This window comes from Canis aureus, chromosome 4, assembly GCF_053574225.1.
Source record: "Canis aureus isolate CA01 chromosome 4, VMU_Caureus_v.1.0, whole genome shotgun sequence".
Classification (NCBI taxonomy): Eukaryota; Metazoa; Chordata; class Mammalia; order Carnivora; family Canidae; genus Canis; species Canis aureus.
The window spans coordinates 10,146,261-10,169,702 of NC_135614.1; the positions used below are offsets into that span (position 1 = coordinate 10,146,261).

The 23,442-nt window shown below is 42.8% G+C and overlaps 1 protein-coding gene and 1 pseudogene across 2 annotated transcripts in view; one reads left to right on the top strand and one right to left on the bottom strand.

Annotated features, from left to right (window-relative positions):
- COG2 (component of oligomeric golgi complex 2) overlaps positions 1–22,288 on the bottom strand; it is a 51,347-nt gene extending 29,059 nt beyond the window's left edge. For both annotated transcript variants that reach the window (XM_077894542.1, XM_077894541.1), the window contains exons 1-4: positions 22,088–22,288; positions 4,445–4,606; positions 2,851–2,916; positions 238–318 (exon numbers count right to left, since the gene is read on the bottom strand). In XM_077894542.1, coding sequence (XP_077750668.1) covers positions 238–318; positions 2,851–2,916; positions 4,445–4,606; positions 22,088–22,159 — 381 coding nt within the window. In that variant the 5' untranslated portion in view covers positions 22,160–22,288. The remainder of the gene's footprint in view (positions 1–237; positions 319–2,850; positions 2,917–4,444; positions 4,607–22,087) is intronic.
- Positions 14,495–16,274, top strand: LOC144311979 (rRNA-processing protein FCF1 homolog pseudogene; annotated as a pseudogene).
- Positions 22,289–23,442: the final 1,154 nt, after the last annotated feature.

The following is a 23,442-nucleotide window of genomic DNA, read 5'->3' on the forward strand; positions in this document are numbered from 1 at the left end:
TGTTAAGTGCTTCACTGACATTAGTTATTACTGTTTCTTGTTCTGGAAAAAGTGAGAGATCTTGAGACCATGTGGGTGCCTCCAAAATTCTTATTATTTCAAGTAGATAACATGACAATGTGTAATATGCACATGCACAAGAGTTTTGAAAAAAGTTGAATAGTACTAACAAGTAAAAAGAAATAAGAGGGGAGGGCTTTAACTGGCATGCTACATAAGAAAGCCACTGGAGGATACCTTTTTCTTCCTTATGTCCTCTTGTTTACACATTCGTTCATCTACTGCCTGGATTCCTTCACTGACAGATGACCTGAGACTCTTTAGAAGAATAATAAAGAAAATGTATTGTAGAAATTATTTCACAAGATTATCAAGTTTATGCATTTAATTCAATTCCACAGAACTTAATACCTGCACGCCAGTATTATGTAGATATTAACAAAAATACAACATACCAGACACAATTGCTGTTGAGGGTACTCATGATTTGGGGGCAAAATGACAGAAAGCCAGGGTCTCACGGCCAGAAGAATAACAGTACTTATACAGTGAAAGTCATGGGGGGTCAGGGCAAAAAATGGATAATCTGAAGCAAAGTACAGGAGAGTCTAGAAAATGGGTGAGGCTTGAATCCAACTCTGAAACCCTTTGTTGGCTAAAGTGGAGAGGGGACGTTTAGAAGACAAAGGTAAGATGTAAGTGTGTACATGCTTGGGGTCAGACAGGCACACAGCCATGTGCCCTGCAGGCTTCATTTCAGAGAGAAGTAGAAATTGGGGCAGCCCTGGTGGCTCAGTGGTTTAGTGCCAACTTCAGCCCAGGGCCTGATCCTGGAGACCTGAGATCAAGTCCCATGTCGGACTCCGTGTATGGGAGCCTGCTTCTCTCTCTGTCTGTGTCTCTGCCCCTCTCTCTCTCTCTCTCTCTCTCTCTGTGTGTGTGTCTCTCATGAATAAATAAATAAAATCTTTTAAAAAGAAAAAAAAACAGAGAAGTAGAAATAAGAAGCGAGGGTCAATTTAGGAGGACTTCACTCAGATAAGGTCTTTAGATTCTGCATATTTTGGAGAACTAGACAATGGTTAAACACTGATGCACCAGGATGAAATGCTGTTTTGGAAATATAAGCAATCAAAACATAAAGAACAGAAGGCTAGAAAAAGGGAGAATGCATAGGTGGAGAAACATGTCCAGAAGCTAATGAATGAAAGCAAGTACAAGACAATGAGGAATCAGGGCCAAAACACAGGTTAATAGAAGCAAATAGAATAAAGTGGACAAATCACAAAAATTCTACAGAAAAGTGAATTAATTCACTCCATCAACATTATGAAATACCATGCTCGTTTTGGCAGCACAGTGCTCGCTTCGGCAGCACATATACTAAAAACATTATGAAATACCTACTGGACATCAGCTACTCTGGTAGCCCATGAGGATACAATGATGAAGAAGAAGAAACAGTCTTATCCCTCAATGATCTTAGAATCTCACAGAGTAGCTCCATGAATTGGGATCAGAAAGGTAGGTCAGGCCCATGGCTGAGTAGGACAAAAGTGGCTATAAAGATGGTTGGGGAAAAGGGAGAGGATACAGATACGGTGCTGGTGGGGGTTGGGGGGGTGAGGCAGGACAAGAGCTTGGGTGAGCAGAGCAGCAGTCAGCAGAGCAAATCTGCCTTGAGGGAGGGGGTTTGAGAGGAGAGTGGGAGGCCAAGGGAAGGCTGTGCTTGGGAAATACCACAGCTACAAGGCTGGGGCAGGAAGAGGCACACAAAAAAGGAGTCAGGAGAACCATACAGTGGCTGGTGTGGAATCCAACAGAGGACTACAAAAATCACTCTTCCATTCCAAGGAAAAGTACCTTAACAAGACTTTGTAAAATTCAAGCAAGACATAAACAATGAAAAGTATTGACTAGCTCAAGGCACAGCTCCAGACTTACCTCTTTCACGAATTCTCTCCTGCCTACCCCTCCCCTGGGCTTCTCAACACTGGTATTTGTTACTTCGCGTTTTTCTTGGCTCTAACCATGCACTCTGTCTTCCCTTAAATTATCTTCTACTTATATTCTCTCCTTAGGTTCCAGGCACCGTCTTAGGGGCTAGGTGCACGAGGCCATCCAAGCTAGAGGACACACACACAGGAATGATTGTGTCGTGCACCAAGTTTACAACAGTGCATCAAAACAGATGGAGGGTGGAAGTCGGGGCACCCAGCACAGATGGGGATGGGGGCTGGGGAGGACAGGGCAGCACAGTTCCTGTTGGAAGTGATACCAAAACTCCCCCTCCGCTGCTCACCCGGGTGGAGTTCCTATTCCCAATGGCTTAGAGGTGGGGAGTCCCATTCCCACAGTAGAGACTTTCTGAGCAAAACATTAAAATGTAATGTTTATTAGGTATACATTTCTATTATCCTTCAGTTACACTGGGCATTACAGAGCTTTTATAGACCAGTCTAGGATCCTAACCACATGTAAAAGGGGGGGGAAGGATACTAAAAAAAATTACAAATCGTTAAAATACAAGTCATTCATAAGTTGGAAACCACTTACATAGGAGCTAAGTGGCATGAATAAGTTGAATTTGGAAATACACTTCCTCTCCCTTGACATTTTAAGGCTGTCTACCCTAAGAATCTGTCTTCTGCAAATTGAACATGTTTTTCAGGTTGTAACAGCACATGCAAAAATAGAAAATTATTTACAACTTTTCTGAAGGTGAATACTATAATCACGAACCATTAAAAACCACCACCACAAACTTAACAGATGAAAGGAATTCTTGGAGAAAGCAAACAAGAACAACATGCTTCACAGCAGATTGTTTTATATTATTTGGGAACTTACCAGAACTTCTTCTCGTAACTGTCCCAAGGGCACAGAAAGCTGATTAAGGGCTTTGTCCATCCCAACCTAAAGGCAAATCAGGTTGACACAAACACATCACACATCAGGAGTAATAGTGACCTATCTGTTTAATGATCAAAGCAGTACTAGCTTACATTATTTTTTTTTGGTACGACCATATTTTGCTAAGTAGCTAAACAATAGAAATGTTATTTTGCCATTAGTGTTGCTCACAGAATATTAAAAAAATCTGTTGGATACATGAGACTATAAAAATAGTCACAATAAATGAAAGCTTCCTTACAAACAATTTGCCTTTGGAGGACACTGTAAATCAATGTAAAAAAATTTCATGGAAAGTGAACAGCTCTGTGTCTGTAATTTATGATACTCAGCCAGATGACGTGAAAGTCTGATGGGCTACGTCTCTCCTAAACATAATTATAACCCTTGAGAAAAATCCAAATTAAATAGAACAGAAATAAAATTTTCTAAGTTTCTAATTCCATTGGAACATTTATCTTAGTGGTATATTTCCCAAAAGCCAATACGCCTCATTAATTTTAATGCTTCTTGAAATTCCCACGGAGCTGCTATTTTCTGTACTTCTCTGGGCAAACATATTTAAAACAAAATGAGGGGCACCTTGGTGGCTCAGTTGGTTAAATGTCTGCCTTTGCCTCAGGTCATGATCCCAGGGTCCTGGGATCAAGCCTCATATTGGGCTCCCTGCTGAGTGGAAAGTCTCTTCTCCCTCTGCACCTCCCCTTGCTCATGCTCCCACTCTCTAATAAATAAATAATTTTTAAAAAATTAAAAATGAAACACCAGCAAAGAGACTTCTCTGCCAGGTAATAAAACTCAACATTCCTTTTCTTCTTTTTCTTTTTAAAGATTTATTTATTCATGAGAGACACTGAAAGAGAGGCAGAGACACAGGCAGAGGGAGAAGCAGGCTCTCCACGAGGAGCCTGAGTGGGACTCAATTCCAGCACTCCAGGATCACAATCTGAGCCAAAGGCACTCAATCACTGAGCCACCCAGGCATCCCTAAAACTCAACATTTCTAAATGGCTTTTACAAACAACTCATATGCTCATTATAAGTCATTCTTACGTTTTTATAAAACCAAGCCTTCTAAATATCAATATTGGCTAATGTTCCCTCAACCTAGCTCTAGCTAACACATATACCTGGAAGTAAAACATTTCCTTAAATCAAACATTAAACAGTTGATGTTTGCTCTTGCAAATTAGTCTAAACCAAGTAAGACTTCAGGGTAATCACTTAGCAACTAACAAAACAACCATTCCGATATTATAATCCTTTATTTTTCACTACTAACAAATTCAAAAAGTAATCAAGCTAGAGTAGCCTTAAATGAATAACAACTAACCCCCCCCCCCCAAAAAAAAAAAAAGTTTAGTTCTTTTATTAAGGAGATTATTAATCTCAAATTTCTCTTGGGGGCAGGATGGGGGTATAAAATCAACTGAAAGGTTTCTAAAAAAATACTCCAATCTTTTAAGAATAAATATCAGTGAGAGAGAAACTGCGTCTCTGTGTATATAGGACCTGTGAATTTCAGGTTTACCAAGTTTGTTGAAAGGTTGACAAAATCTGCATAATCCTTATTGATGAGCTCGACCATGGCTGTTTTAAGAAGTTTATAGTAGAGTTCCAGATCTCCTCTCAGTTCCTCCAGCTGGACACGCTTCCTACAGTCAGACACAAAATGATCGACATCGAAATCTTCCTGAAAAATCAAACCAGAAAGAAAAAAATGATTGCAATGATATCACATTTTACATATAAAAATAAAATCAGAGAAAGAGTAAGAGAGAAACATCATTCTATTTATTTAAGAGGCTATATTGCGGCAGGGGGGGAAGTACCTCTGAGTACACAGAGGCACCAGGGGGTCTGCTCACTGCATAAAGGTTCAGGAAAGGGGCCTCACCAAGAGCATTCTCTCCTGTTGCCCAAATTCTACAAGGCATTTAATTTTTTTTAGTTATACATTTCATAGAGGCTCTTCTCAAAATAGAAACAGCTTTTACTTAATTTAAAAGTAACAAATGATCAATGTGAAACTTTTAACCAACAAAGAAATAATTATATGAGAGAGAGTAAAAAATCACCCACTCTCTGATGCTCTACAGTTAAGCACTATTAATGTTTGTTTTTCTTCACGATTTAACATTGTGATTCAGATCCTTCCAGACTTTGTTTTGGTCTTTCTCTTTAAAATATACACTTTTTTTGTTAATTGAGATATAATGGACACATGTTAGTTTTAGTTGTACAACATAATGATTCCATATTTCTATCTATTGTGACACGATCACTGTGAGACTAATTAACATCCATCACCACACATACATATTTTTTTCCTTGTAATAAGAACTCTTAAGAGCTAACTTTAAAGAGTTAACTTTCAAATATACAATATACAGTATTATTTACTATAGTTACCATGATGTACATTACATCCCCAGAACTTATTAACTGGAAGTTTATACCATTCAACCCCTTCATCCATTGCCTCCACACTCTCACCGCCTATGGCAACCACCAATCTATAAACTGACTTCATTTTATTTTGTTTTTATTTTTATTTTTATTTTTTTTTTTTAAAGATTTTATTTATTTATTCATGACAGTCACACAGAGAGAGAGAGAGGCAGAGACATAGGCAGAGGGAGAAGCAGGCTCCATGCAGGGAGCCCGACGTGGGATTCGATCCCGGGTCTCCAGGATCGCGTCCTGGGCCAAAGGCAGGCGCCAAACCGCTGCGCCACCCAGGGATCCCTATTTGGTTTTTAGATTCCACATTTAAGAGAGATCATACAGATTTGTCTTTCTCTGACTTATTTCACTTAGCATAATATCCTTAATTAAGGTCTACCCATGTTGTTGCAAATGGCAAGACTTCCTTCTTCCTTTGGCTGAGTAATATTCCACTGTATACACACACACCACATTTTTTTTTCACATTTTCTTTATCCATTCATCCATCAGTGGACACAAGTTATTTCCAAGTCTTGGCTGTTGTAAATACTGTAATACTCACTACTGTGAGTATAACTCTTGCTAGCCACTGGAGCCAGGTGATTAGAGGTATCCCTTAGTAGCAACTGCAAAACTTGATGCATCATACAAGCATACAAGCTTCTTTCCAGGAGAAATCAGCGAACAGGAGCGAGGCAGGGGGACAGTGCAAAGATGGAACCTGCTAGCTCCAACTTTGGAAAAAAACTCAGTAGGCCCCTAGATATGTGTTAAATTCAATGCCTACCCCTCGGGGCTTTAAGATAAGCAGATGAGCCTCTCTTACAGAAAGTCTCAACACTCACTCTTCAGTCAGCTGCTTCTGTGCTGAGTCTTGGGGTGGGGAAGTCCACTCACGTGAAATGCTTTAAGAACTGTTTCTCAGTTTGCTATAGCCTTGTGAGTCTCAAGGATGCAAGACCTATTGGCTTTCAAAGTGCAGGTCTTAAAAGCTGGGGTGCCAGATGTGGGGTTCAAACCCTTTGCTCCTCAGGGAGAAGCTTGGGGTTGTGAGTACCCTCCCAATCATGGGTCACTATGCAGGGGTAGGGTTTATGGCAAGAATGAATCTCACTTCAACATAGTTTTTTTTTTTTCTTACTCACTTAATGTGTAGGAATCACTCAGTTTTGAATTTCTTCCAGAGGAAATTGTTCCATATGCAGCTGCAGATTCAGTGTATCCAAGAGAGGAGATGAGTTCAAGATCCTCCTACACCACCTTATTGAAATGAAACCCAGACCTTCTCTCTGTGTACACACACATACATATGTACATACACACACACACACACACACACACACACACACACACACAGCTTAATACTCATGCTTTTCTAAACTATTTCCCGTCTAAAAATATAACTTCAATGTCTTTTCATACAACATACATATTTCCATTAGTATTTTATATGGACGTGGAGTGTTCCATTGAACAGATGTTCAGAATCTTTCCTAATCAATTTCAAAGTACTAGTCTCACAAGATTAGCTATGTTCTGTTTCCCCTTTATTTTTTTTAATTTTTTTTTTAATTTTTATTTATTTATGATAGTCACACAGAGAGAGAGAGAGAGGCAGAGACATAGGCAGAGGGAGAAGTAGGCTCCATGCACCGGGAGCCCAACATGGGATTCGATCCCGGGACTCCAGGATCGCGCCCTGGGCCAAAGGCAGGCGCTAAACCGCTGCGCTACCCAGGGATCCCCTGTTTCCCCTTTATAACACACTGATGCCTCTGGTAGGCTAACCTGCTTAGAGGCAGCAAATCAGTATCTACTTCACCTATGACTCTGCTACTCATTGAGCTGTTTAGTCATCAAGAATCAGATGTAGGGATCCCTGGGTGGCGCAGTGGTTTGGCGCCTGCCTTTGGCCCAGGGTGTGATCCTGGAGACCCGGGATCGAATCCCACATCGGGCTCCCGGTGCATGGAGCCTGCTTCTCTCTCTGCCTGTGTCTCTGTCTCTGTCTCTCTCTCTGTGACTATCATAAAAAAATAAAAAATTAAAAAAAAAAAAAAAGAATCAGATGTAATGATTCCCAAACTAGTTAAGGGTACTTACACTTACTTCGTAACTATATAATTTTATAAAACATTATGTAAACCAACAAAATATGAGTGCAAAAAGATCACTGTTCTTATGAAAACTACGGCATGGGATGCCTGGGTGGCAGAGTGGCTGAGCGTCTGCCTTCAGCTCAGGGCATGATCCTGGGTCCTGGGATTGAGTCCCATATATAGCCTGCTTCTCCCTCTGCCTCTGCCTGTGTCTCTCATAAATAAATAAATAAAATATTTTTTAAAAAAGAAAACTATGACAGAAACTTTGAAAAGACTTGGTACAAAGAAATCAATAAAAAAATGTTTGCTAAATTAAGTATGGGTGAGATGACCATGAATCAGGTAGTAAGAGGGTGATCACAGGATTCTCATTCAATTCAGTTAAAGAAACTGAAACTGAACTAAATGCAAAAAAAAAAAAAAAGAAAGAAAAAAAACCAGACAGAAATCTAATCAGCAGACCAGCTTTCAGAGAAGAGTCTGGTACTACATCAATGGAGAATAAATGTACACACATATATTTTCAAATAAAACAAGAACTATATGCACCATTCCTTAAGAGTATTTGTTTCAACTGATTTTCTTAGTTAATCAAACACCTACCTTGGCAGTGTCAGAGTAGAGGACTTCATACCATTATTTCACAGCCATCTACTGAAAACCACCTGCTTTTTAAACTGCGGCCAGAATTAGCCTAGACTTTTGTCTCTTGAGACCACCTCAGACAACAGCTTACACCAGAGAAAACTATGGGAGGAAGACTCAGCTCCTAATGCTGGCCATGCTACTAACCAGCCATATGCTTTTAGGTGATCACTTAGCCTGCCTCGGTTACATATTCTTTGAAGCTCTGCACTTCACATGGATGAAGTTCAGATCTGAACTTTATGATGGCATTCTAAATGGTGTAACTCAGGCCTACTGAACAAATGCTATTAGAGAAGGTTAGTTCTCAACACCACTTACGTATTTGTTTTCAGGTAAACAAATGTTGCATAACACAAGACTAACTTGCAGCATCGCATATGTGAATACTGGATTAGGCATCTTTTGCTGTAACAAGCAAGCCCAAACTCACAGAGGCAGAATACAGACACACTTCACTCACCAGGAATGGTCCTACTTCATAATATAGTATAGTTAGCAAGCATTTAAAAAGAAAGAATTTACAACCCATACATTTATAGTCAATTGATTTTTCACAAGGATGCCAAAACCATTTAATGGAGAGAAAACCCAGCCTTTTCAAGTGCCTACTATTGGGACAAGTGAGTATCTACATGCAAAAGAATGAATTTGGAATACCAACCTCACACATGCACAAAAAATATAACTCAAGATGGAATAAAGATTTATTTATTTATTTATTTATTTTTATTTATTGATGAGAGACACAGAGAGAGAGAGAGAACGCAACAGAGACACAGGCAGAGGGAGAAACAGGCTCCACGCAGGGAGCCCGACGTGGAACTCAATTCCGGGTCTCCAGGATCAGGCCCTGGGCTGAAGGCGGCGCTAAACTGCTGAGCCACCCGGGTTGCCCGGAATAAAGATTTAAATATAAGAGCAAAAACAATATACTCTTGGAGAAAACAGGTGAAAATCTGTGTGACTCTAGGTAATGCTTTCTTAGATATGATACAGAAAGCATTAAGAAATAATAAACTGAATTTGATCAAAATAAAAACTTTTGTTATCAAAAGACACTACTGAGAAAGTGAAAAGACAACCCACAGAATCGTCTATATGACAAGGTCTAATAACCGGAATATGCAAAGAACTCTTACAACTCAACAATAAAAAGATAACCTAAATTTAAAAACTAGCAAAATGGGCAGCCTGGGTGGCTCAGCGGTTTAGCGCCACCTTCGGCCCAGGGCATGATCCTGGAGACCTGGGATCAAGTCCCACATCAGGCTCCCTGCATGGAGCCTGCTCCTCCCTCGGCCTGTGTCTGTGCCTCTCTCTCTCTCTCTCTGTCACTCATGAATAAATAAATATAAAAAAAAAAAAACTAGCAAAAGACTTTTGAATAGACATTTCTCCAAAGAAGATACACAGATAGTCAATAGTACATGTAAAGATGTTCAATATCATTAGTCATTGGGGAAATGGGAATCAAAACCACACTGAGATACCACTTCACATACACTAGGATGGCTACAAGAAAATAAGAAAAAAAAAAAGAAGGAGGTAAGTGTTGACAAGCAGTCAGAGAAGCTGGAACCCTCCTAGATGGCTGGTGAGAATGTAAAATGGTGCAGCTAATGTGGAAAACAGCCTGGCAATTCCTCAAAAAGTTACACATATAATTACCCAGCAATTCTACAACAAGGTGTACACTTGATAGAACTGATGACAGATGTTGACACCACAACCCGTACATGAATGTTCACAGCAGCATTTGCTCATAACAGTCAAAAAGTATACAGAACCCAATGTCCATCAATTGATGAATGAAGACTTAAAATGTGGAGAGCCTCTAATACAGTCATAAAAAGGAATAAAGTACTGTTACGTGCCACAACAGGAGTGAACTCTGAAAACATTCTAATCTAAGGTTAAAGAAAGCCAGACACAAAAGGTCACATATTGTATAATTTCATTTATATGAGATGTTCCAGAGTAGGCAAATTCATAAAAACAGAAAGTAGAGTAGTGATTGCCAGAGAATAAGAGGGAGGAAAACTGGAACTAACAGGTCTCTTTTTCAGGTGATGGAAGTGTTCTAGAATTGGACAATGGTGACACATGCGCCACACAGTAAATATACTAAAAACCACTGAAGAATACACTTTAAAATGATGTTATGCTTAGAGAATTATGTCTCAATGAAAAATGAAACGAATATCAACAAGTAAATGTTCCGATACGTTAAAAAACTGAATGTGGGGATCCCTGGGTGGCTCAGCAGTTTAGCGCCTGCCTTTGGCCCAGGGCGCGATTCTGGAGTCCCAGGATCGAGTCCCACATTGGACTCCCGGCATGGAGCCTGCTTCTCCCTCTGCCTGTGTCTCTGCCTCTCTCTCTCTCTCTCTCTCTCTCTCTCTCTATGTCTGTCATGAATGAATAAATAAATAAATCTTTAAAAAAAATAAAAAATAAAAAAATAAAAATAAAAAACTGAGTGTAACACTAATCAAAAGAACACTAAGGTAAGTATATGATTTCCAAACAAAGCAGATTTCAGAGCAAGGAAAATTATCAGGCATAAAGAGGAGCATTACCTAATGATAAAGAAATCAATTCACCAAGAAAATACAATAATCCTTACTGTATATATGCCTAATCAACAAAGGTGAGGCAAAACCTAACAGAACTGTAGGGGGAAATAAATAAATCCATTATTATAGCTGGTGACTTCAAAACTTCTCCATCAGTAATGGACATGTCTAAGAATAGGACAATATGATCCATATAATCAGTCAAGATATAGTTCACTCAATATCACCATCAATTTACATACAATGGACATTGATAGACAAACTTCATTCAGTAATAGTGGAATATACATTCCTCTCATGCTCTTATGGAACATTCATCAAGACAGAATAATTCTGGGGACGCCTGAGTGGCTTAGCAGTTGAGCATCTGTCTTCCACTCAGGGCTTGATCCCAGAGTCCGGGATCAAGTCCTGCATTGGGCTCCCAGCAGGGAGCCTGCTTCTCCCTCTGCCTATGTCTCTGCCTTTCGTGGAGAAATAAATAAAATCTTAAAAAAAAAAAAAAAAAGGAATAATTCTGGGCAACAAAACAACAAATGGTGGGTGGGGATGGGTAACTGGGTGATGGGTATTGAGGAGGGCACTTGTTGGAATGAGCACTGGCTGTTATATCCAACTGATGAATCACTAAATTCTACCCCTGAAACTAATACACTATATACTAACTAAATTGAATTAAAAAATTTTTAAAGCTAACTGCTTTTGTATATACCAGCAACATATAAGTGGAACTTGAAATTATAAGTACAACCCCATTTACATTAACAGACCAAAAAGAAAATTAAATACTTAGGTACAAATCTAACAAAATACACAAAAGACCTATATGAGGTAAAATACAAAATTCTGATGAAATATAGCAAGGAATGTAAGATCCAAAATGGAGAGACAGTCCATAATCTTGGATAGGGAGACTCAATACTGTTAAGAGGTTGGTTCTTCCCAAATTTATCTACAGATTCAATACAATCCCAATCAAAATGTCAGGAAGTTATCTTGTGGATACCAACAAATTGAGGGCAGCCCGGGTGACTCAGCGGTTTAGTGCCACCTTTGGCCCAGGGCCTGATCCTGGAGACCCAGGATCAAGTCCCATGTTGGGCTCCCTGCATGGAGCCTGCCTCTCCCTCTGCCTGTGTCTCTGCCTTTCTCGCTCTCTCTCTGTGTCTCGAATGAATGAATGAATGAATGCCAAATTGATTCTAAAGTTTTTTGTTTTTTTTTAAAGATTTTATTTACCCATTCATGAGTAATAGACTTACTATTAAAGCTATAGTGATTAAGACAGAATAGTGCTGGCAAAAGAGACAAATAAGTCAATGGAACAGAGAGAGAGCCCAGAAATAGATCCACACAAATATACAAAGGCAATTCAATGGATAAAGGAGAGTCTTCAACAAATGGTACTGAATAATGGGACATCGACATGCAAAAAAAAAAAGGAATAAAGACATAAGTTTCTTACATCTTCCACAAAAAATTAAGTTAAAATGGCTCAAAGACCTAAATGTAAAATGCAAAATTGGCAGCCCAGCCCAGTTGGCTCACCGGTTTAGTACCGCCTTCAGCCCAAGGCCTGATCCTGGAGACCTGGAATCGAGTCCCACGTCAAGCTCCCTGCATGGAGCCTACTTCTCCCTCTGTCTGTGTCTCTGCCTCTCTCTCTCTCTGTCTCTCATGAATAAATAAATAAAATCTTAAAAAAAAATAAAACCAAAAGATATAAAGATGTCTTAATAACAATAAGACGTCAAACAACCTTATTTAAAAATGAGAAAAGGTGCAGCTTTTGGGGACGCCTGGGTGGCTCAGCAGTTGAGCATCTGCCTTTGGCTCGGGCGTGATCCCCGAGTCCCAGAATCGAGTCCCACATCGGGCTCCCTGCATTGAGCCTGCTTTGCCCTCTGCCTGTGTCTCTGCCTCTCTCTGTATGTCTCTCATGAATAAATAAAATCTTTTAAAAATAAATAAAAATAAAAATGAGAAAAGATCTAAAAAGATGCTTAACATTGTATGTCATTAGGGAAATGCAAATGTAAACAAGGTACTATTACATATTATTAGAATGTCAAAAATCCAAAACACCGACTACCTCAAATGCTAGCAAGGATGTGGAGCAACAGGAACTCTTCATTCATTGTTGGTCAGAATGCAAAACTGTAGACATTTTGTAAGACAGTTTGGCAGTTTCTCACAGAGCTAAATACACTCTCATCATAAGATCCTGTAACTGTACTCCCTGTTATTTACCAAAAAGAGTTGAAAATTTATGTCCATATAAAAATCTTGCAGATTTTTTTTAAAGATTTATTTATTTATTCATGAGAGAGAGAGAGAGGCAGAGACACAGGAGGAGGGAGAAGCAGGCTCCATGCAGGGAGCCCAACGCAGGACCTGAACCGGGGCTCCAGGATCGTGCCCTGGGCCAAAGGCAGGCGCCAAACCGCTGAGCCACCCAGGGAATCCCCCACACAGATGTTTATAGCAGCTTTATTCCTAAGTACCAAGACTTGGAAGCAATCCAAGTTTTCTTCTGTAGGTGACTAGATACATTGTGCCACATCTACACAATAATATATTATTCAGGAATTTTTAAAAATGAATTACTAAGCCACAAGACCTGGAAGAAACTTAAAAGAATATTGCTAAGTGAAAGACCAGTCTGGAAAGCTAAATACTATATGATTCCAACTATATGGCATTCTGGAAAAGGCAAAAATCTACCAGCATTTTTATTTTTACTTATTTTTAATGTCATCTCTATACCCAATGGGGGCCTGGAAGTCATGACCCTGAGCTCAAGAGTCAGATGCCTCCAAAAAGGTAAAACTTACACTGTAAAAAGATCTGGGGTTGCAGGAGTGAGGGTGGAAGGTGCAGACAGAGAAGAAATGAACAGGTGACGTATAGGGATTTTCAAGGCAGTGAAACTGCTGTAAGATACTGTAATAGATAAATAACATTATACATTTGTCAAAATCCACAGAACTATAGACAGAAGAGAGAACCCTAATGTAACTAATGGACTTCAGTTAAAGTTTACCTACTTTAATAACCAGCTACATTCAGGGATGGCAAAGAATAACACAAAATAATTTGGGAATTAATCATTTAAAACCTGCCAAAGACTCAAATACTAGTATTCTTACCACTATAAAAATTACACAGAACCTTGGAAAGACCAAAATTCTCTAAGCTGCCAAGAAGTAAAACACTCCCCCCACCCAAATACAAGGAATTATAAAATCACCACCTGCCATCTCCACACAGAATCATAATCCCCCGACACCATCATTCTGTATTTGAGAGGTACTAAGAGAGCACATGAAATTTTTGATCTCTACCCTAAAACACATTCCATTTCATTGAAACAAAAAACCAAAATAGTTAAGCCTACACACTAAATAGGGGTTGAAAGACATAAGAAGTCAGTGTGGGCTTGTGTGTATGTATTTCCAACCATTCTTGAAAACCAATGGACAACAGAGATGAAGAAATGCCCCTGTAATATCCCACAAATATTAAATATGTACCATGTAACTTAGGCTCTGCTCTAAGACCTGGGGACACAGCCATGATAAAGAAATACAAGGCCTCTGCTCTTAAGGAGCATATATGCTAATGCAGAAATGAAAAAATAAACATGAAAACAAACATATTAATGAAGAGTGAGCAAAGCTAAAAAGAAAACAGGACACTGTAAAGATGAGTGACAAAGGGTTTGTACTTTAATGTGGATGACCAAGAAAGACACTTATAGAACAATGACATCTGAGTTGAGATCCAAATGACACAAAGGAGCTAGCCATGGGAAGAGTGCCCCTGCTTAAGGAACAGCAGATGCATAAAAATGTCCCTGGAGCTCTTCCCTCCCGTCCCTGCCCTCAAATCTCTCACCCAGGTAGGGGACAGGCAGGTGACATAGTCTCTCAAAACTCAAATTGTGTCTCTCAAACTCCTTCTAAATCTTTATTCAGGGCAGCCCGTGTGGCTCAGCAGTTTAGTGCTGCCTTCAGCCCAGGATGTGATCCTGGGGACCCGGGGTCGAGTCCCACGTCGGGCTCCCTGCATGGAGCCCATTTCTCCCTCTGCCTGTGTCTCTGCCTCATTCTCTCTCTCTCTCTCTCTCTCTCTCTCTCTCATAAATAAATAGAATCTTAAAAAAAAAAAAAAAGATTTAAATCTTTATTCAGTGATTAAATTACTCAAGCTTCAGAAACTAAAAATATACACTAACGAGTTCTTTCCACCCATCTACAGATTATCTTTAAAGTATCACGAAATAGTAACACTTAAATTCTAAGGAACTTCTAACATTTTAATCAATTTTATATCTAACTTCTTTGTTTTATATATATATATACACACACACACACCTGTTTGACATATTTACAAAAAGGCAAAGAAAACCTGTATTCTGTAAATTTATTCATCCAACAAATATTTGAGTACCTCTGTTCCAGTTGATTTCTTCTCTTTTTCTCTCCTTTCCCCTCAATTTAACACCAATCATAATCCATACAGGGTTTTAGTTTACTTTTCCAACTTATTTTCTTGAACTGTTTAGTACAATTATCTGGTTAAAGTTCTAAGGACTGGTTGCATATTAGAATCACCTGAGGAACTTTAAAAAAAAAAACCCAAGGGGCACCTGGCTGGTTCAGTGGGTGGAGTGTGCAGCTCTTGATCTCGGGGTTATGAGTTCAAGTCCCACACTGGGTGTAGAGATTACTTAAAAATGAAATCTTAAAAAAAAAAAAAAAAAGGAAAAGAAAAAGCCCAAATCCCAGTTTGTGATTAATTTGTTTAAATATTTAAAGAAATTTGATGCTAAATGCTATAAGACTAGTTAAATAACCAAAAAATGTATTTACATAATGCTTTTCTCTTAAATTTTGAACAAAGAAAAATTACTAATAATCAGTAACTCGGTAGGCCAGAAGTGCAACATTTTATTCAACGGATAAGTTTTATAACATTACAACAAGTGAATTAGAAAAGAAAAGAGAAACAAGAGTGTGGCATGAACTTGGGGAAGCAAAAAAAAGTAGAAAGACTGTAACCATGAAGCAAATGTTTAGCTCCAAGATCAGAGGCTTAAATAGGACAGATTAAAATCTACAAAGAAAGAAAAGATCCCAGTGTACTGAAGGAAAGAAAGTCCCCCAACACCCTTCCTCCTTCTTCCAATATAAACACACTCTGGGCCACCTTGCCATATCCTGGTTACACTGACTTTATCAACTTTCCCATTAAAGCCAGACTTGACCTGGTAACAGTCAATGATGGGCTGTCTGTATGCCAAGTTATACACAGGAGTTGTATAACTGTGTAATGGCTGAAACTGAGAAACTGGGGTAAAAGTATTGAGAGACCCTAAGGATTGCCAAGGATCCAAGATTCGACTGATTACCATGCACACACAAGGGGTCCTATGCAGATGACTGCTTAGTACAGAGAGCCATTAGGCATCAGCTGACCTTAAACACAGGATCCAGAAGATCCCTGGAGTTCCCAGCATGTACACTTCTAACCATAGGTACAATACTGAGCAGATGCCGATGATTACAGAGCCCCTCAGTTCTAATTCTTAAAAGATAAAGCTCCTCAACCTTACTTTAAAAACTTTTTCTGTTGCCAGTTCATATAGCAATACTCTGTCACATGAATTATCTATCCTTTACCGATTTGCTCTGTTATGAGTGGAGTATGGTTAAATACACTCACTTTTTGATGCTGCTTTGAAACTACTATTCTGTATCACTTTAAATCTTGTTGCATCTTTTTATAAATCAGATGATTCCTTACATTTAAAAAAAAAAATCAAAAAATCAAAAGGACAATAAAAAACACGTCTTTTTGCCAGAACCTCTTCTTACCAAGTGCCAATTAAATAAACATTGTTTGATATTACATCTCTACCACCCAGGAAAGTATTTCACATAAGAAAATTTCTCTATAAAATGAGATATAGCCTATATTCCATATTTGACTTATTCAAATTTTATGATGATGATGTCCATCTCAAACTGATGAAGAGAATGGAATCTTGTCATCAAGCTCAGAACCTACAAGGTAAGCACTCAGCTCCAGTGACACAAAGGGTGCTCCTACAAGCGGGGGGGGGGGGGGGGGGGGGGGGGGCGGGGGCGGGAGGGGCCACTGGGAAACAGTGGCTGACCTGCTTGCACGCTGCTGTCTGTGATTTGTAATTCTTCCCTCTTCCTTCTCTGTCAGCTGCTATCTCTTGATGCCATCAACAAAGTCCACCTCAAACAGGTCAGCTTTTCTCTCTGATCCTGTTTATTATACCTAAGCTACCGGCCAAGAGTCCAAATCACCAGCCCTATTGGAATTTCTCCTAAAGTAAAAGGCAGCCTGGGCACCTGGCTGGCTCAGTGGTTAAGCGTCTGCTTTCAGTTCAAGTCATGATCTCAGGGTCCTGGAATCGAGCCCACATTGGGCTTCCTGCTCAATGGAGGAGTCTGCTCTCCCTCTGCCTCTGCCCCTTCCCCCCCCCCCCTCGTGCTCAATCTCTCTCTCTTGCTCTCTATCTCAAATAAATAAACAAAATCTTTAAAAATAAATAAGTAAAGAAAGAAAGAAGTGACCCTACTGATAAAATGCAGGCGCTTTGGCATACAGACTTTGTACCAGCTTTTGGGCTATTCTTAATATTCTTATTATCCCACTTCCCAAAGTTCCCACCTGTAGCCTCTAGAAAGGAACATGTTACAGCATGATTTCCCAGGATTGATGCATGGCGGTCAGGACATCAGGCCTGTGATTTGCCCCAACTGGCTGTGTGACTTTAGGGGAAGTCATGACACCCCAGTCTCCTTACCTGCAAACCAGAAAAACCGACCACTGTCTTTTTTTCACAGGAGCATAAAATGTCAAGAGCTGGAAGAGACTGCAAAGATCATGTAGATAAGCACTGCCTCATTATACTAATGAGGAAACTGAAGCCCAGAGGCGAGTGATTTGCCCCAAGCCACACACAAGCAGACAGCAGAGCTGAAAGTGGACCCCCACCTCTGGGTCACAGCTACTCAACCAGCACAAAGAGATCTGAGCAGCTGGTCATTTTTCCCTTTTCCATGTTGTCAGTTAGAATGCATATTCCTTGAGAACAGAGACACCCTAGACACACTTCCTACAGTGCAGACCACGGACCAGAAAAAGACAAGGACAGGTGCAAGGAGACTGGGTCAGAAGCCTCTATGACACGATGGTGAGAGAGCACTGTGAAGGTACAAAAAGAGATGGAGAGAAGTAGATGGATATAAGAGGTATGTAGGAAGTGAAATCCACAGGACTTGGTAACAGACTAGATTTTGGAAAGGTGAGAAAGGAGTTGACTCCTGAGTTTTCCAACTCCCAACTAGATGGTTGGTGGAGCATTTACTGAGATAGGCAATAGGATAAGAAAGCTGGTTTCCAGGGGAGGAGGAGCTCACAAATTCAGTTTTCAACATGATGAGTTTGAGGGACCACAAACATACCCAAATCAGCAAGTTCAGTATATAAGATTGGTACTCAGGAGGCATTTGGGCCAGAGACAGGAATCTGCCTCAGCTGCCTATAGGTGAAGCTGCATGAAGAGTCATCCAGGGAAAGGAGAGGACGTGTGACTGAGCCCATAACCAGCCATTTAATGGCTACTAGGAGAAGTATGATTATGCACAAAAGACAGACCAGAGAGGTATGACAAAAATCAGAAAGCAGTGCAGGGGGATCCCTGGGTGGCTCAGCGTTTTAGCACCTGCCTTCAACCGAGGTGTGATCCTGAAGACCTGGGATCGAGTCCAACATCAGGCTCCCTGCATGGAGCCTGCTTCTCTCACTGCCTGTGTCTCTGCCTCTCTCTCGGTGTCTCTCATGAATAAATAAATAAAATCTTAAAAAATAAAAAAAATAAAGAAAGCAGTGCAGGACATTTGGTTTGGTGCCAGGTCCAGTAAGGAGACAAAAAAAAGGTCTGCTGAATTGATTTACACCTGGCTAACTTGGTAAGAACTTCAGAGGAACAATGAAGCCTTAAAAGTGAAAGGTGAAAAAAAAAAGTGAAAGGTGAGAAAGTAAAGACAACCCTGAGCCCTGGCTGTGATGAGCAAGAGTGACAGGGCAATACCTGGAGGTGGGAGGGTCCAGTGGAAGAGCCTAAAATAGGAGCATGTGTGCAAGCTGATAGAAGAAGCGCAGGAGAGAGGATCCTAACAGGGTCCAGGGAAGGCAAGACGGCATGGCTGCCAAGCAAGGGTGAAAACTTAGCCTGAGGAGGGAGGAGAGCCCCTTCACATAACAGGCAAGGAGCAGAAGGAGAAGGGTACAAATACAAGAATGGGACTGTGATTGGCAAGATGAAGTAGCTCCCTTTTTTTCTTTTAAAGATTTTATTTATTTATTCATAGAGACACACACACAGACAGAGAGAGAGAGGCAGAGACACAGGCAGAAGGAGAAGCAGGCTCCATGCAGGGAGCCCGACGTGGGACTCGATCCCGGGTCCCCAGGATCACACCCCGGGCTGCAGATGGCACCAAACCGCTGCGCCACCGGGGCTGCCCAGGAGCTCCCATTTGATGTCTGCTATTTTTTCTGTAAAACTGGAGATGAGTCACATGTTGAGATTTAAGGGAAAGGCTATGATGTCAATAGCACACCCATGTAAATGGGTCTAATTTATCTCTGTTATGCCACTTTCTCTCCCCTACCAAGTCACTACCAATACCTTATGTGCTATTCACCTATAGTTGGCTGTCAATCCTAAGGATCTTTGTATTTTTAAGCTGACAAAGTATGATGTTGCCACCACCTCTGCACCAGGTGACTCTCCCCACCTGCCACCCCTGCATTGTGATCACCTACGTCTTTCACATACCTTTCCTCTCCTCTGTATTTCTCATTAGATCTCATAAAAACCACCGAAATAACTTTTTAAGTAGTCTCCTGCCAACAGTCAGCTCCAGTGCAACAGATACGATCATGCAACTTCCTGCTTTAAACCTGACTGTACATCCACAATGAATCAACATCAACACAAATCCATCACTGCAGTCTCCAAGGTACAGTTGGCAGCCCCAGCCCATCTACTTTTCTACCTCCCCGGTCTCAATCCTGGGCACTCTTCCAGGCTCCAGCCACTGTGGACTAAGGGGAGATTCTGGGCACAAACGTTCTTTCTTCCTAGCACCAGCTCAAGAACCAAAACTGTATCTCATCTATCTCTGTGCCATCATGTCTGGATCGCTGGCTGGCACCCAGTAGGTGATCAATGAACACCTGCTTACTGAATGAGCAACTACCATTGCCCTACCAGGTCCACATCACATTGGGCGGACTAACGACACATTTCTCAGCAACGACTGGATTTAAGTAATCTCAACTCTCCCAGTGAAAACATATTCTCTAACTTTCCCTCAGGTACAAAACCTCTCCAGTTACAACACGTGTTAAATGAGACATATATGTAGACGTATAACCCCAACCGCAAGCTCTCCACTCATCGCTTCTGCCATGGAACTGCAAGTTATAAAATGTCTCTCTGAAGGAAACACAAATTGCAAATGACCTTTATCTCTGGGCCTCACCTAGACAATCAACAACGTTTTACACAGCACAGCTGTTCTATGTACTTTCCTTCATCACATGAAGAGGTCACGTTCATTAGCACCACAAATTATCTGGCACATTCAAAAGCTTAAGAGCCATGAAAGAACAGGGAGTTGCTGGCATTCGAGCCAGGTTCCGGGTCTGCTCTCTCCCTACCTCTAAGTCCTGCTTTAGAACTTCTATTTTGAGATTTCTATTTTCTGAAGCTGCTTTGGCCAAAGGCATTCCGTCAGCTCAGAGTGAGAGAGATGGCGGGGCTAGTCAGGCTGAGGGAATGCCGGTGTCAGGCTCAAAGGAAGCTGAAGAAATCGAAAGACGGACAAGCCAGAGATTTCTGTGCTCTGAGATTCAGGTCTGTGTGTGTGCCTCTTCTTCTTCCAGTGACCTCTCCCTGTCACGTACCTTTAGTTAACAAAGGGTTTCTGGATCAGTGAAGTCACGCTCTGCCCTCTTGCAAACATCCCATTCAAGTTACACCTGTCATTACAGTGGCTTACTGGAAACACCCCTGTGTAAGAACAAGGGTCCAGCACTCCTCGGTCCAGACAGTCCTACATGTTAAAAATGACACGGCCACACTGCAGAGGATCCAGATATAAACACTTCTTAAAGCCGGAGTCTGGGAGATGTGATCTGAATGCAAATACCAAAAAGGGACTAGTTGGTTAGCTCAAAAAAAGAAAAAAAAACGTATTATGACTTGAAGCCGTCAAAAAATAAGAAATTTAAACTCCTTTCAAAACTTTTAGGTGCCTATAGAGCCGAGCTTTTAACTTTCTCACACGAGACTAGCTACTAAGTGATGTTAAAAATCCCAATGGTTGGGATCCCTGGGTAGCTCAGCGGTTTGGAGCCTCCCTTCCACCCAGGGCGGGATCCTGGATCGAGTCCCATGTCGGGCTCCCCGCATGGAGCCTGCCTCTCCCTCTGCCTGTGTCTCTGCCTCTCTCTCTGTGTGTGTGTCTCATGAATGAATAAATAAATAAAATCTTAAAAAAAAAATCCCAATCGTTAAACATAGATTTTTTTTTTTGATAGTTTAAGTACAAGACCCAGAAGAATACACATAATAAGTAAACCAGAGTTCCTCCTAGCTCTGATTCAAATCTTGGACATTTTCAAGACTGTGCCCGATGAACCTTTATTGTCAGTAAAATGTCCTCAGTTCGTATTTCCATTCTGTAAATCTATGTGCTACGATTATCGGCAGACCAGCTTCGAGGTCCCCTTAACGAAGGGAAGCAGGGCAACGTCAGAAAAGGAGCTTGGTTTGCTTCGGAGCACTGCAACAGAATCAATCAGTAAGGGCCGCGGCCGTTTAAGCCTCTCATTTCAGGGCCTCGAGACGAAAAGTCAGGCAAGAACTTTGGACTACGTGCCCTTCTCACCCGACCCGACGCCCGGGTAGGTACGCTGGCTGGGCTTCTGCGCCAGGCACTGTCAGGCGGTCAGGCCAGGGGCCGGCGGGCCGGCCGCGCCCTGCGCCCTACCGCAGTCGGGCCCCAGCGGGGACTTTTACGTTCAGCTCAAAACCACTCGCCCTGAACTTTCAGGCCTTTTCGCTGCATGTGCACGATCTCACACAAGCGCCTGCTCCGGGCTGCGCCCACACACCTGAGGCCAAGAGGCTCACTGCGAAGCGCAGCGAGGTCCCCGCCGAGGGCCGGTCCGGGCGGGGGCGCCCGGGGAGCGCTCGGGAGAAGCCCGAGGGAGGCCCGGGGGGGGGGGGGCAGCGAGGGCAGGCCACGCACGGCCCGGCCCGGGGAGCCGCGCCCCGGCGCGCACCTTCATGAACTCGTCCTTGTCGAAGCAGAGCGTGTCCGGCCCCTTGGGCAGGTTCATCCTACTTCTGTCCATCCCGCCGGCCGCCGCCGCTCAGCGCAGACCGTCGAGCGAGGAGAAGACGCCGGGTACTGCGCTCGCTGCCGCGGCGGCCGCGGCCACCGCCAGCTTCCACGGCCCGGCAGGCGCCGCTTCCGCCAACATGGCGGCGCCCGCGCCGCGGCCAATGAGCGGGGACGCCGCGGGCCCGCCTCCGCCGCCGCCGCCGCCGCCGCCAAGAGGGGCGCGCCGGCCGCCGCCGCTGAGCGGGCGCGTGGTGCTGCCACCGCGAGGCGGAGGGCGGCACTACGGCCTCGCGCGCCGTCCGGCCGGGCCGCCCAGGAGCCGGCGGGGCCCGATCGGAGCCGGGGAGGGGACGGCAGGGGACGGCAGGGGACGCTCAGGGGATGCTCAGGCGCGCCCCCACCCCCGGCCCCACCGATTCCACTGGAAAATCGTCCCGCGGGGCTGCTCCCCTGTCTCCTCCCCGACACTGTCCCGCGGGAAGCAGAGCCGTGGCGGGACGCTGGCCCTGCGGCTCGGAGGCCGGTGTCCGGGGTCGGCACGGCGCCGCGTCGCCCCTCGGGTCCCCGGGCCCCTGGGAGCTGGCCCGCCCTGAGCCCCGGCACCCCGGCGGGCGCAGCCTCTGCTCCCCGGCTCAGCTCCAGGGGCTGCGGGACGGCGGCGGCCCGCCGGGCGGCCTCGGGGGCTGTTCCTATTCGAAGGCGGGGACGCGCGCACGTGCGTGTGTGTGGCCCTCCCTGGGGCGAGCCCCCCCCCCCCCCCGGCGCTCCCTCCTCCCCCATCCACCCCAAATTTATTTTTGAGATTTTCTTTCTTCTTCCATTGCTCTCGGTCCCGCTGCCCTCCCCTTTCGTGTGAACGCCGTGGTCGAATGATGATTCGATTCTCTTTTTTCTCCTTTGACTCTGACATCTCAACCCACGAAGGCCCCTGCACGCTTCACTTCCTGCAGCCCCGGGCTGCTGCTCCCGGTGCTGTGTTCCCCGGGAGGTGACATTAGCCCTTAGTAGTCCTTACAGAGGGATGGAGCAGAGGAAGACAATACCTTATAATTAGAGTCTTGTATTCGAGTCACTCCAAACCGGAAAGTGGTCACTTTTTGAAAAAATGTCCATATAGAATCCGAAACAATATATTCCCTAGCAGTGGGCCTGGCAAGGCTTGTTGAAGAAAATATTACCAGCCGATACCCAGAGAATATGATAGATGAGAGGAGAGCTGGAATCTTAGCTGGAAAATCAGAATAAATTGCCAGGGGAGCAATTAGGAAAAGTGCACTCTATGTCCCTGTCATG